A 13,660-nucleotide genomic window follows, 5' to 3' on the forward strand; every position below is an offset into this window, starting at 1 on the left:
TCACCTCGACCCGAGCCCAGCTCTGCATGATCATGCAACTTGGATCTCCACTCTCGCTGAAACCTTCCGAAATGGAATGGGAACAATTAGGATGACTGTAAAGCAAACACTCCCGGCTGGAGAGAAGAGGTTTGGCAAGCAAGAACAGGCAAGGCAAATGGGCAGACAGCAGGCTGGGACACTTACGCTCCTCAACCTCCTGCTGCAGATACTCCAGAGCACGAGTGAACATAGACCGCAGCTCTTCCAGCTCCTTGCTAGAGTCTGTTGGAAGAGGTGAGAGGGAGTCCATGAAGCCACCGCAGCTACCACTTTTAAATCTCATGGAACCATGGAGGCCCACTACGGACCCAGGAACCTCAGTCACATGTCACCTCTGTGATAAACAACGGAGGTACAGCAGCAGTGAGAAACACAGGCACTGGCCAGCAGGGACAGGGAGGTGGCACAGAGGCTGTATGAAGCAGCATGCCACATAGGGTATTTCTAGCTGACCTTTAGTGTAGGGCAGGGATCCTGTGGACAAAGATGTAAAAGAACATGACAGTCTTATTAGAAAAAGATTTAGGGTTTGTGATGGTCAATTTCAGCTTCCCAGAATCTAGAATCAGCAGGGAGATGGCCCTGTGCATGCCTGTGAGAGATGACTATAGAGGGATTTTAATCCAGCAATGTGCTACTCTAGCAGATACAAACACACTCTTAGCACACACTTTTAATCCCAAAGGTAAGGTCAGTTTGTAGAAGGAAGCATCCATGTTTGAAAGTGGTATCTAACTGAGAGGCAGACAAAGTGATAAATCAGAGAAAGATTTGACAGAATGAGCCATGATAAGATACACCCAACTCTCACCAGAAGAAACAGAAAAAAGAGGCCTTAGGAGAGCAGCACAGAGAAAGAGAAGGGGAGGGCAGTGTTACTGCAACAGTTGTACAGAGACAGGTTGAAGAGAAAACAAGCTACACACAGGTGAAGACAGAAGGAGCCAGAGAATGAGAAGGAGCCAGAAGATTAGAACAGATTGCTACAGTTAGAGGCCAAGTAGAGGAATTCAGTCAGAAACCAAGAGAGAAGCCAATTTGAATCAGTCAGCTTGGAGAGGAGTTTGAGACTGAACAGCTGAGTTGAATCAGTCAGCCAGAGTTCAGAAAAAATAAAAAATGTGAGCTTAAGTCTCAGAGGCTGAAAACATTCTAGGCCTAGATTAGATTGTATGGAGGTGAGAAGCTTCCAGGACCAGGCCTAGGTTAGCAGGCAGAGACTTAAGTAAGCCTCTGGGACGACAGATGAATTAAAGATATTTTACAGATGTTCTAAATACATTAGTTGAGGTGGGAAGGCCTGTCCACTGTGGCACTGCCATGCTCTGACTGGATCCTGGGCTGTGTGATGGACAGGGCACAGAAGTCCTCTCACCATGAATGTCCTGTGACAGCTGCTCTAAGCTTTGTGACACCAATTCCCCAATGTGCTGGACTGTGTCTGAGAGTTTAAACCCTTCTCCCCTAGATTGCTTTTGTCAGAATATTTACCACAGCAACAGAAAAAAAAAAAAAAAAAGCTGTAAAAGGTCAGACACAGAAAATAAGAGGCTAAGCAGCTGCACAAACGGCACGCACAGGACCACCGCTCTTTTCACTCCACAGTGTGACTTAAGTCGGAAACTACCAACATTTCTGGAAAAGCGTGTTATTAATGGTGGGTCACTCACCAACCTTTTCCAATCACAATGTGTAGAGAGAGTACAGCAGTTGGGGGGTGGCTGGGGGAAAACAGCACAATCATAAAGTATTTGCATGCCAGCATGAGGGCCCAAGTACTAAGCCAGCTGAGTACCATGCCTACTGCTGAGGAGCTGGGAACAAGTGAATCCCTGCTGCTCACTGCAGAGCCAGCCAAGCTTAACCTCAGAATCAACCAATCAGACCCTGTCTCAAAAACCAGTGGATGGCTCCTGAGAAACAACGCATGTCCTGCACACAAGCACGTTGGGGGATGCGATGACAGTCTAATTCTGAGGAGGCCACACTGTACCTTGTCTGAAGTCAACCCTTCTCCTCAGGTAGTCTAGGTACACCTGCCAGATTTCCACATAGTCAGTGGCCTGGATAAAGCCAGCACTCAGAGCACTCTCGAAGGTCGCTGCAAGGCAGAAAGATACAACATTTACCAACAATTCAAGAGGAAATAAAGCCGCCCAAACTCATTAAACGTGTACTCCATGCACCTACAAATTATGTATTACAAATGTATAAGGCTGCAGAATTCTATCCCCAGTACCACACAAAGGAAGGAAAAGGAAAGACCCAAGTGTTTAAAGGGGGCACTGTGGTCCCCCAAACACTGTGCTCTAGAGTGGACTTTTCCACAATGAGTGAGAGTCTGGGCCAGGCAAGGAAGACAGGTCATGACTTCGAAGAAACTGAGTATCAGAAGCTAAAAGCGTTAAGAAAACAAACAGCCACAGTTCACAAGTTGCAAGAGCCTCTGCTACTACAAGGCAGGCCTTGGAACGCTGGCAGGAGATTGTGCCACAGCTCTGTCCTCAACTGGGACAAAGGCTTCAAGTGGTTCATGCCTGTCACCCCAGCAAGCCTGGGCTCTAGTGAGCTGCACAAGAAGAACACTCTAAAAGAAATAACTTAAGATTTCCTTCCACACAAACATTCACACCGGAAATCATTTGATGGTCCACTCCATGTCTCTCCATGGCCAAAAGGTACCGACTCCACAGGGCAACTGTCCACGGGCAGTTCCTCACAGCACGGCTGTGTACAGATAAAACCAAATCCTTTACTTTCAGCTGTCGATCCTGTGACAAAGAATTCCAGAGTGAGAGGACAGACTAAGACTTCCTCAGCGTTAAGAGTTTGAATGTAAACCCTCCCCCACAAGCTCCTGTGTTCCAATACTCGGTACCTGCTCCTGGCACTCTTTTGGGAGATTCTGAAACTTTAGGAGGGAGGCCCTAGCTGAGGTCAGAGAATGAGAGCCTTGAGGACCATAGCTCAATCCCACCCTGACCCTGCATTTCTACCCTCTGATCCCTGAAACCAGGCAATGAGAAGACTGCCTGTGACAGGACCACACCATCACCCCTCCCCTCCCCAACACCAAGGGCTGTGCGCCCTCAAGCCTCTTCCCTTTATTTGCTTCTCGCCAGGTTTTTGGTCATGGGCAAGAAAAGTAACTAAAGATCATCAGTGAGACACTCCCAGCACAGTCAACTGATAAAGAAATGTATGTAAAGTGTCTCTTGTGAAGCTGGGTGTGTACAAGATGTGCACCTGTCATCTCAGCACTCAGGAAGCTGAGGCAGGAGAGTTACACATTTGAGGCCAGCTTGTGCTACGTCTTAGGACCCATCTCAAAAGAAATGAAGACAAAGACATAAATAAAGAATGCTGTGGCCTAGCTTCTTCAAGACTTCACGAGGGGAATGCAAGATGGGCAGGGCAGGGAGCTGGTAGTCAGAGATGGCCCAGAGACACATCCCTGAGCATGAGCTTCACCTGGGTCCTTCCACACAGAAGGACCTTTTGTGTACATGCTAAGTCAGCTGTGAAGAACAGCAATGGGGACAGCAAGGAATAAAGCCAGCCAGGAAGCGGACCATACAGGCTTCTGAATGCTGCTGAAGGCCAGCAGTGTCTTGGGTACGGAAGGCTTCACTTTATCCATCTCTTTCATATTTCAAAATTTTCCATAGTGAAAAAGAAGCATGGACACTAAGCTGTTAACAGTCCCAATACGAAGACCACAAGCAACCTCTCTCTAGAGCTGGCAAGAAGTGTGAAGAGCATGAAATGCAACAAATTCCCATGCAAATGACAAAAAGGAGAAAGTGGGGATGGAAGGAGAAAAGCATGGAGGGCACCATGCAACTAGCTCCTGTCGCTCCTGCCGTCACCATCTGAGAAGGTCTACCCTGGAGGAAACAGAACTGGAGCAGTTATCTTACTAGGTACTGACTGTAGCGGATCCATAAGTCTGGAACCAGGCAGTTCTCCACCAGGGCACGCTCAAAGATCAACTGAATACGCGCAGGATCCCCAATTTTCATCTCAAAATCGATGTACGCTTGGTATTCTGCCAGCCTTGGGGCCTCTGCTTGCAGCTGGAGCACAGGAAAATCACACTTGTTAAATTTAGGCGCTTGACAGTCTCGAAGAGCATAAACCATCTTCAGTAAGGCAGCATTTGGAAGAACAGCTAATCCAAGATGAGAGCCACCAGGTCTCCTGGCTCAAAATGCCCACAGCAGGGTAAACCTGTGTGACCTGGGAGCCCCGGAGCTTCTGCACACCTGGCCAGGATGTGCAGGATCCAAACTCTTTTCTATAACCACTCCTGACCACAGGAGATAACGACAGTACCCCTGCCGATGACCACTGCTCACCATCCTTCCAGAAATGGGCAGTGAAAGGCTCAAATGTCAGGTGTTACAACACAGGTCAGGCCTAAGGCTGAGGGGCCAGGCTGACAGGATGCAACTCTAAACCCTCTTCAGCCCTCTCTACTGGAACGAACAGCTCTGTAAACACAAGCCCATACACACCGTTTGCAGAAGAAAGAGAAAGAGAACAGGACACGGCTTCTGCACATGGCAGCAGACGCTTTAGAGCCATAGTTCCCGTAATGACATGATGGTGAGCTGGTCATCCCAATGCTGCGCCACTGAAACCATAACAGCTGTGCCAGGAACAGGCGCAGAGGGTGGAACTAGGGCAGAAAGCCTACTCAGGGTCAAGCTTCTACTGAGGGTTTTGGAGGGTTGTTTGTTTTTTGGCTTTTGGAGACAGGGTTTCTCTGGGCATCCCTGGCTGTCCTTGAACCCACTTTGTAGACCAGGCTGACCTCGAACTCACAGAGGTCCCTTGCCTCTGCCTCTTGAGTGCTGCATTAAAGCAGTGTGCCACCACTACCCAGCTGCTGTTGCTGACTTTACCAATCTGCTCTTCAGAACGAATAGAAGAGGCAGGTCTTGGTGCTGTCCCTGCCTCACATCCAGAAAAACTCAAACACAGGGAAGCTCAACATTTGCCAGGAATCAGAGCTAAAAAGGATGAAGCTGAGTTCAAAACTGGCACAGCCTTGGCCTGTTCCTCACTGTGCTCAGAAAGATACTGAAAACAAAACAGAAATGCTCAAGGAAGCGCAAAGACGGACAGGGCAGCCAGCCCCACCTAAGGTAATGAGATTGCAGAACACCAAACCAAACCAACAGGAGATTAAAAGCAGACACAGTAATGATTCCCTCCAAGAAGCAAGCCCATGACAGATAGCTGAGCTGTCTATGACAATAGAAGAGACAGATGTATTTCTGCCAAGAACTGTGAAAAAAAAGCAAGCAAGTGAGCTTCCTGGAGGCAGTCCACTCATTTTTGCACGGCTAAAAATGGGTATATCCCTGATTTAGGCAAAGTCCCAGGGATTTTGCCTCAAAACTGCTTACTGTTGCTATATTGCCTTCATATGTTTGCCTCGTATGTCTGGCATAGAGATTTCCTGTAGACTCTCAAGAAGATGCTTTTATAATTCCTGATAATGATTCCTGAATTGATTCAAGTAACTTCTAGCCCTCCTGCAGAATAGCAAAAACCCTGCTAGGAGCTCTGTGAACCACATGAACCTGTGTGAACCACAGGAAGAAAAACAAGGTTAAAACAAATTAATGATCAAGGAAAAACATTCATTCTAAGTTTAGTCCAGGAATGAGGGCCAGGTATGTAACACCATAAGAAAGACGATCAGAATATTAATATAAAGAATAAATGGTTAGCTATACAAAACAGACAACATTGACATAAAAAACTTTTGCTTTGAACACATAATGAACATTTGAAATAAGAAAAAGACAAAACTTCTGCTTTGAACTCATAATGAGCATACAGATAAAACCACTGCTTTAAACTTATAATAAGCAAAAATATCTAGTTAGATATAGTTCTAACAAATGAACTTATAATCAATAGTTCTACTGAAACTCCCTTTTTGTGTGCTGATTGTATCTACTTTTCATACAGCCCCAGATAATTAATTTTAGTACCCTTAGAACAAGTCTGTTGAGTGATCTTTCTTTCCCAGTTTTTCCCTGACCCTGTAAAAGCTGGCCTTTCACATGTTCTGTTGCCAAGAACACTACAGCAGTACAGCTTCAGCCTAAAAACAGCTGTCAAGAAGGAAAACAAAGGCAGGACCTGTCAGATACAAAATGGGGAAAATCTGCTGCCAGTGAATCCCAGGCGCAGAGACAGCACACACTCAACTTCAAGCCAAGAGATTCCAGATACAAACTCAGATTCCAAAGGAAAGCGGCAGAGTGAAGAAAGGCCAACAGAGACTGGGGCAGTGCTCACCATGATGCCTGGAAGGTCAAGCCAAAAGCCAAGCTGACTCAAGAAACTGAGAGCACAACAAGGTGTGTGGTGCAGCCCACAAACAATACTTTTAGCACAAGACAGCCAAAGACTAGAACTCCTATGTGAGCAAGCTTGATGACGGAAAATATAATAATAATGTGAAATGCAACTGCGTTCTTACATGTCAGGAAGCACAACTAGAAAATAAGTCTTTAGGAAGAAACTTACAAGTACTAACAGACATTAACCGTCTACAGCCTCCAAGACAGAGGTGTGCTGCTGGGGTCACTGTGGCCTCAAAGATGAGACCTAGGGGGTACACATGCTACGAGACGGGAACTCCTTCAAGCTGACACTCAGGTCTATGCGGCAGCAATCAAGCACTTAAAAGAACTAAGGACCTGAGCGTAGGTCTGATGGAAGGGGCAACAGCTGAAGAAAGCCACGACCCCATGGAAAGAAGACTCAGCGCAGCATGCTCACCTGTCACTGCCACAGCAGCCCAAACAGGCAGGGCACAGAGCCACGACACATACAGCTCTGCGTGGCCGGCACTGCGGCCAGTGACACACTTGCCACATCAGGACTACAGCTGGCTAGCCACATAGATTCACATCATCACTGCCTGCTCCTGCTGGGTGGAGACCCAAACAGGAAATCCAGGCTAGAGCTTCAAGAAAGAATCTTCACCAAAACCAAAGGATACCATTAGGACCCAGAACTCCCCAAAAAGCACTCAGAAAAAGACTTTACAACTTCTAAAACAACAAAACAAAAAACCCCAGTGGCCAATGCACATGAGCAGATGGCCTATCTGTAGTCATCAAGGAAAACACAAAACTCCAACCCCAGCATGGCCACGAGCTAACCTAAATAATGTCAACATCGAGACTGGTAGCTGAGGGTCACCACTGCTGGCAAGGTGCAGGGGACCCTCTGCAGCATGAGTCTGAGACCAGCAAGTTCCTCCTGACACATCTAGAGAAACAGCTGTGTGCACAGACAACACTGTGCCTCTGTGGGCACACTGCTACACATCCAGCCCCACAGGGCAACACATGGCTGCACCACTTATAACACATAAGCTAAGCACACACGCTAAATTCAACAAGCAGGGTCAAGCAGTATATCAAGAGTACGTTCTCAGGAGTACGGCTATCAATCAAAGGGCAGGGATTCTCATAGGAATCATCAAAGTGATTAATTACCTCAAGGGAGGAGGAGGAACAGGCAACCGGAGAAGGGCGTACAGGCGACTCCTAGGGCACTGCAGTGCCATTTCTTACTCAGGGTGGTGGGTACTCGGATGTTCACTCTGCTAGGACATTTATGCGCTCTACATATTGCACAGTAAGACAAACCTGGAAGAGATGTCTACCGTGCAGCTTTGGATGCAACCTGCAGGAGCAGACACTCACCAGCGCTTCCTCGTAGGGCTTGTACTTTTCCAGCTGCTCCAGCGCTCTCTGGTAGCTCTGAAGTACGGACTCAGGTATGGGTTCTTCCGACCACTCTTCATACTCTGCGAAGGTGGCCTCCATATCTTTTGAGAGACAGATTCAGACTGTGGGTTGCGCCATAACACTCCACAGCCTGCACTCCTCCCACATCTGTGGTTATTACAGCTCTCACTGCTCAGATCCCCTGTTCTGTGAAGCCCACACTTGGCCTCTGGATGTCTCAAAACAATAGGCCAGACAACCGCCCTGCTAATCAGTCAAAGAGACCACAAACAAGGCTTTTCCAGCACTGGTCATGTGCTGCACAGCAGAGTCCGACACTTCCACCCTCCACCTCAGGGTCCTCCCACCTCTGCCGGGTTTGTTCTACTGTAACCTTCACGGTGCAGGAGAAGGAGCTGAAGCCAAGAGCAGAGCAGCTGGCTGCCTCAGGCTGCCATGTCTCCACAAACATGGACTCTACAAACAGGTAAGTCCTGGTCTTTTCTGCACAACACCCAACAACTCCAGTAGACAGCAGATGCAGAGATTAAAGCAGTAGCCCAAGGAGCCATGAAGTAAGAGATCACAGGACTCAAGCAGTTGCCCTGAGGCTCTGAGAGATGCCCTCCTGGCACTGCCCATTCCCACTGCTGAAACCTTGCCAAAACGAGCTCAACCTACGGGAGACCCTTAAGCCAAGCCCAAAACCTTGAGACCGGAATACCTATAATCAACTTCTGAGGTAAATCACTGCAGGAATGGCAGAAAGCCCCCTGATGTGCACAGACTAGCATGGGACTCTTGGCCAACAGTGTCCCAGGAAATGAGGGACTGTGTCCATGTCCCCTTTCCAGCTGTGTCACCTGGGCTCTAGGAAACATGGTCCCTCACTCACCCTGCCTCTGACCCTCATCACTTAGCATTCACAATTCAAAACAGACTTTTCCAAACAAATCAGGAGCACAGTGCTGCCCACCCCCTGCCCACCCCCTGCCCGCCCCTGGGACACTGGGAGGAAAGAGAGCAACAGCACTGGCAAAACAGAGGGCGGGCTGCTGCCAAGTCTGCTTCTCTTACCGTACAGTGGGATGGCCAGCTGCCGCCGGAAGAGGCTGTGCACTTTCTCCAGCTGTGAATCAAAGGTTTGTTCCCGGTCAGAAGGGGAAAGGAAGGCAGCTATGGGCTAAAGAGGCAAATCGGCAGTAAAGGAAAGCGTTGGTTCCCTCTACTTCAGAAAGAAATCTCAACAAATTGTCGATTCAAACTGAAAAGAACAGTCTATGATGTCTTGTTTGTTTTGTTTTGTTTTGTTTTTCGAGACAGGGTTTCTATGTGTAGCCTGGCTGTCCTGGACTCTCTGTAGACCAGGCTGGCCTCGAACTCAGAGATCCACTTGTCTCTGGGATTAAAGGCATGCGCCACCAGAACCCGGCCTGTGACTATGGTGTCTTACACAGGCTGCCTCTAAGGGCTATGGCAAGAAGGAATATAAGGAACCCCAGGGTCAGTGAGATAGCTTAGGCCAACAAGGTAGGAGAAAACCAGCTGCCACAGTTGACCTCCACATGGAGCTGTGATCCATCTCTGAGAGGGCCCCACCAGACTTCAATCACTAACCCACAGAGAGGACATAGTTGTCTATCCAACTGTCTGAAACCTCCCCTCAGGCACACTGAACGTGACACAAAGATACACGTACATAACATTTACACACAAAACAGATACATGAATCCAAGGGTATGGCTTTTCTTATATGCTCACCTGCTCACCTACAGCCATGTAACCAAAGCAACAGCATTTTAATGTATCGGGAAACACATCTACTTCCAAGTCAAATAAATCCCTCGCTTTGCCAGAAAGAGCGCTGCCTCTGCTGTCTACTGCCATCCCTTAACAGACTGGCAAAGGTGCACGCAATAACTGTTAGACCCTTGGGCATTTGTTTCAGACCAGTACTTCCTGCAAGCCTGGATCAGGGACTTGGGGACTCACCCGAGCAGCTTCCACGATGGCACTTTCAAACTCTCGGTACGCCTCCCAGATGGCCAGGCCTTTTGTCATGTGTAAGCCAACAGATGACAGGGCTCTTTCAAACACTGAGCGAACCTTCTCAAGGCCGCCTTTCTGACCAATGCCACCAACTGAGTACTGGCCGTACTCTAGCCAAATGTTGGGACCTAAAAAATGAGAAGTAACCTGTAAGCTCAGCTCTTTCATGCCCTAATGTCACCCTCATGAACACACATGCCAAGCAGAAATATACTCATCTGTGCAGAAAAAACACTGCCAGCAAGCACCCAGCTTCCCACAATGCTGAAATCTCAGGAGAGCTATCTTCATATTCCTAAGACAGAGCTGAGCGCAGACGGCACACACCAGGGACAGTATGCAACTAAGTGTGTGTGCACAGTTCATTGAAACTGAAGGGATGGAGCATGCATGGAGCCATGCGAGGCCCTGGGTTTGATCCACAACAAAGTGACAGACTGATGAGGTAGAGGGCTTGAAGGAACCCACTAATGTATTTCACTAACAACAGTTATAATTCTGAGTCACTTGTCCAAAGATTGTCAAGTTTTCTTGCTGAACCTTAGTCTTACAAGTCTTCAGGCCAAAAGGAAAAAATAAAACCAAAAGCACTGACCCTGTTATTAAAAATCCACTTCCTGTTTTGATTTGAGGTTTTGAGGCAAGGTTTTCCCTACAGCCCCACATGTCCTGGAACCCATTATGGGACTTCACTCACACATGTGGAGTCTCTTGTTTTATTGGTTTATATAGTTTGGAGTTTTTTGGTTTTTCAAAACAGGGTTTCTCTGTGTAGCCTTGGCTGTCCTGGACTTGCTTTTGTAGACCAGGCTGGCCTCAACCTCACAGAGATCTGCCTGCCTCTGCCTCCGAGTGCTGGGATAAAGGCGTGTGCCACCACACTCAGCTCACGTGGAGTCTCTGATAGCAACATCTTCCCCAGAGAGTGGTACATCCGTGACAATGTGTGAGTCAATGAGCCTACTTTGCCAGATCTGGTGGCAACACCTATAATCCCAGCACATGAGAGACAAGGGCAGGAAGATTCACATATGAAGGCACATGGCCACAATCCCTTTTGACACAACCATTCTTTTTTTGGTCATCTTGGAGCTAGGACCCAAAAGCTGTTATCTCCTGTGTCTCAAGAGCGCCTTCATCTTACCATATGCCTTAAGGCTGCCCTTGAACTCCTGAACCACCTCCTGAGTGCTGGGATTACAGGAAAGCACCCACCAGCTTCCTTAAAGTGGTTTAATGTTCTTCTCAAAAACATGTTGTCCAAACTGGTAAAAGAGGCTGTGCAAAGCCAACACTTCATTATTTTGGTTTTTGAGATGGGGGTCTCACTATGCACCTAAGCTGCCCTTGAAGTCACTGTGTAGCCCAGGCTGGCTTAGAACTCATGATGACAGGTGTGAGGGTGTGGTGACACATCTGTACACTAAAGCAGAGTCAGCTTGAGCTAAATGACGAGACCTGGTCTCAAAGCAATAATCACAAAAAGGACACAGAGGGACAGGCTTTCATGTCTTTGTCCCATCACTCAGAGGAGGCAGAAGCAGGACAGTCGCAAACTGAAGGCTAGCCTGGGCTACAGTGAGGGTCTGCTTCAATGAATACATACATACAAGCTAAACTTTAAGTGCCTACAAATCCCAGGAAGGTCCTCCTGGCAGACAAATGCTGAGTGAAGCAATTACTCGCTTCCTCCGAATGTTTTTCTTTCACCTTAAGCCCAAACAATCTCTACTGAACACTTAGGTATCACAAAGAAAACAGAGAAGTCTAAGCTCTGGACTGACGCCTCCTTCCCTGATGACACGGAAACGGCATGGCCGCACTGAGGGCCTAGGCACTCACAGATGTAGTCCGTCACGGCTCTCTCGAAGAGCTCATACACGTGCTCGCGGTCCAGGCCGTCCATGGCCATGCTGATGTCATCGTGCAGCCACTCCAGCCAGAGCTCTAGAGGCGACAGCACAGGTCAGCACCCACCTGCACTTGCTACACGGGCTCCCAGAGCAGAGCACACAGTCTGTGCCTCCACACACAGACCCCCGACCACCACACATCACACATTCTGCAAAGACTTGCACATGATCCACTCAACCTTTATACCAACCTTGTAAGATACTAAGAGTGATGGCATCCATGTGGCGACTTAGGGCCAGCTAGCATGTGACACACCTGTCCACAGGAGTGGGTGCTACTCTGTCATGTACCAGGCAAGAACTACTGCTAGCCTCAGCTGATGGCTGGAAAACTGTGTCTCCACTGTTTCTGTGATCTGCCTATGGTCTGTGAGTGAGAAGCCTCGACAGCGTGTGCAGTATGACCTCTCAGCAGCCTGTGAGCTGTACTGGGTGAGAGGGAATTAGGACAGAGATGTGGCCATGCCAGCATTTCCAAGCTGAAAGGCCAGTTGTAAGCATGCACTGAGAACCAGCCACAAAGCTGCTCACTGCAAGTAGTTTCTCAGAAGCAAAGAGTGAAAATAAACAAAATGTACAAGTACTGAACCAAAATGAAACATTCGCATGTAAAACCATTTCAGTCTAGAGGCTGGAGAGATGACTCCGTGGTTAAGAGCACTGGCTGCTCTTCCAAAGAACCCACGCTTGATTCCCAGCACCCACATGGGCATTCACAGCTGTCTGTAACCCAGTTACAGGAAATCTGACTCCCTCTTCTGACTTCTGTGTCCACCAGGTGCACACATACGTGCAGGCAGGCAAAAACAGCCATATACATAAAAAATTAAAAGATTTAAAACTATAAAGGTTTACCTAAACTTACAATTCTGTGGTGTTGTGAGCATAGACTAACTACACACTTGTTGGAATGAAGAAGAGAGCACAGTGAAGTTAAATTACTTGTTAGAGGAAAGGTTCTCACAGTCTGGAGTAAGAAACCAGTATTTCACATGTGAATCTGCAGCCTCACACCACAATCTGCAGAACAGTCTAAGACAAAGAAGAAACAAGAAGCAGACGGCCCTCCATCATCTCAACCCTCAAAGCGGCAGCACCTGCCTCCCCACAGCCTTACCTTCAGTCAAGGGGAAGATCTCACTCATCTTCTGGCGGGCCATCCTCACTTTGTTGAGCTCTCCCTCCAGCCGCAGCAGCCTGATCAGCTCCACGTGGCAGTTGTAGTCATAGGCATTGATGGACAGCTAAGAGGAAGGTTCAAATCTTAAAAGCCAGCCTCAGCGTGGCTCTGCACTGGGCACATTCTGGTAACCACAGACAGGTATGCCCCAACTGGTGTCACCTGGGAGGACACTGAGCAGGCAGGGCAGCACCAGGCCCACCACACACAAAACAAGGTAAGAGGTGCTCCCCTCTGCCTTGGGCCCTCTAATGAAACAGAGTGAAGTCAGCACTGACCTCCTCAGCCTCAGCTCCAACTATGAAGCGGGGGCACCGCTAATGTCCAGCCCAAAGGGCTCATGGGCTGGATGTGTCATATGAGCTCTTTCATTTTACGAACAAGTAAGGATAGCAAGAAGTTGGAGTGGGATCTATGACTGTGCCCACCAATACTGTCACACATCCCAAACGCCTCTATGACAAGACAGCCAGTTGAGACAGAGCAGCCACTGGCACCTAGGCAGATTCTAAAATGACATTGCCATGTCCACAGCTTTTTAGCTGTTCATTATTTTTATTATTTTCTTTAATTTTGTATATACAGGGGAGCACAAGTGACATGGTTGTCCTCAGAGTCTAGAAGGCAGAACCACCCGAGCTGCAGTTACAGGCGGTTCCCGACCTGTGTGCTGGGAACCAAGCTCAGGCCCTCTGCCAAGTGCTCTTCACCAC

General features: G+C 48.1%; 1 protein-coding gene across 1 annotated transcript in view; it reads right to left on the bottom strand.

Moving 5' to 3' along the window:
- Sart3 (spliceosome associated factor 3, U4/U6 recycling protein) overlaps positions 1–13,660 on the bottom strand; it is a 29,249-nt gene that overhangs the window by 9,136 nt on the left and 6,453 nt on the right. The window contains exons 2-11 of the mRNA XM_055606101.1: positions 12,885–13,011; positions 11,697–11,801; positions 9,798–9,982; positions 8,883–8,934; positions 7,782–7,906; positions 3,963–4,118; positions 2,675–2,813; positions 2,036–2,143; positions 187–264; positions 5–63 (exon numbers count right to left, since the gene is read on the bottom strand). Of these exons, the coding sequence (XP_055462076.1) occupies positions 5–63; positions 187–264; positions 2,036–2,143; positions 2,675–2,813; positions 3,963–4,118; positions 7,782–7,906; positions 8,883–8,934; positions 9,798–9,982; positions 11,697–11,801; positions 12,885–13,011 (1,134 nt within the window). The remainder of the gene's footprint in view (positions 1–4; positions 64–186; positions 265–2,035; positions 2,144–2,674; positions 2,814–3,962; positions 4,119–7,781; positions 7,907–8,882; positions 8,935–9,797; positions 9,983–11,696; positions 11,802–12,884; positions 13,012–13,660) is intronic.

This window comes from Psammomys obesus, unplaced genomic scaffold (assembly GCF_907164565.1).
Source record: "Psammomys obesus unplaced genomic scaffold, mPsaObe1.curated_primary_1811, whole genome shotgun sequence".
In the NCBI taxonomy this organism is placed as follows: Eukaryota; Metazoa; Chordata; class Mammalia; order Rodentia; family Muridae; genus Psammomys; species Psammomys obesus.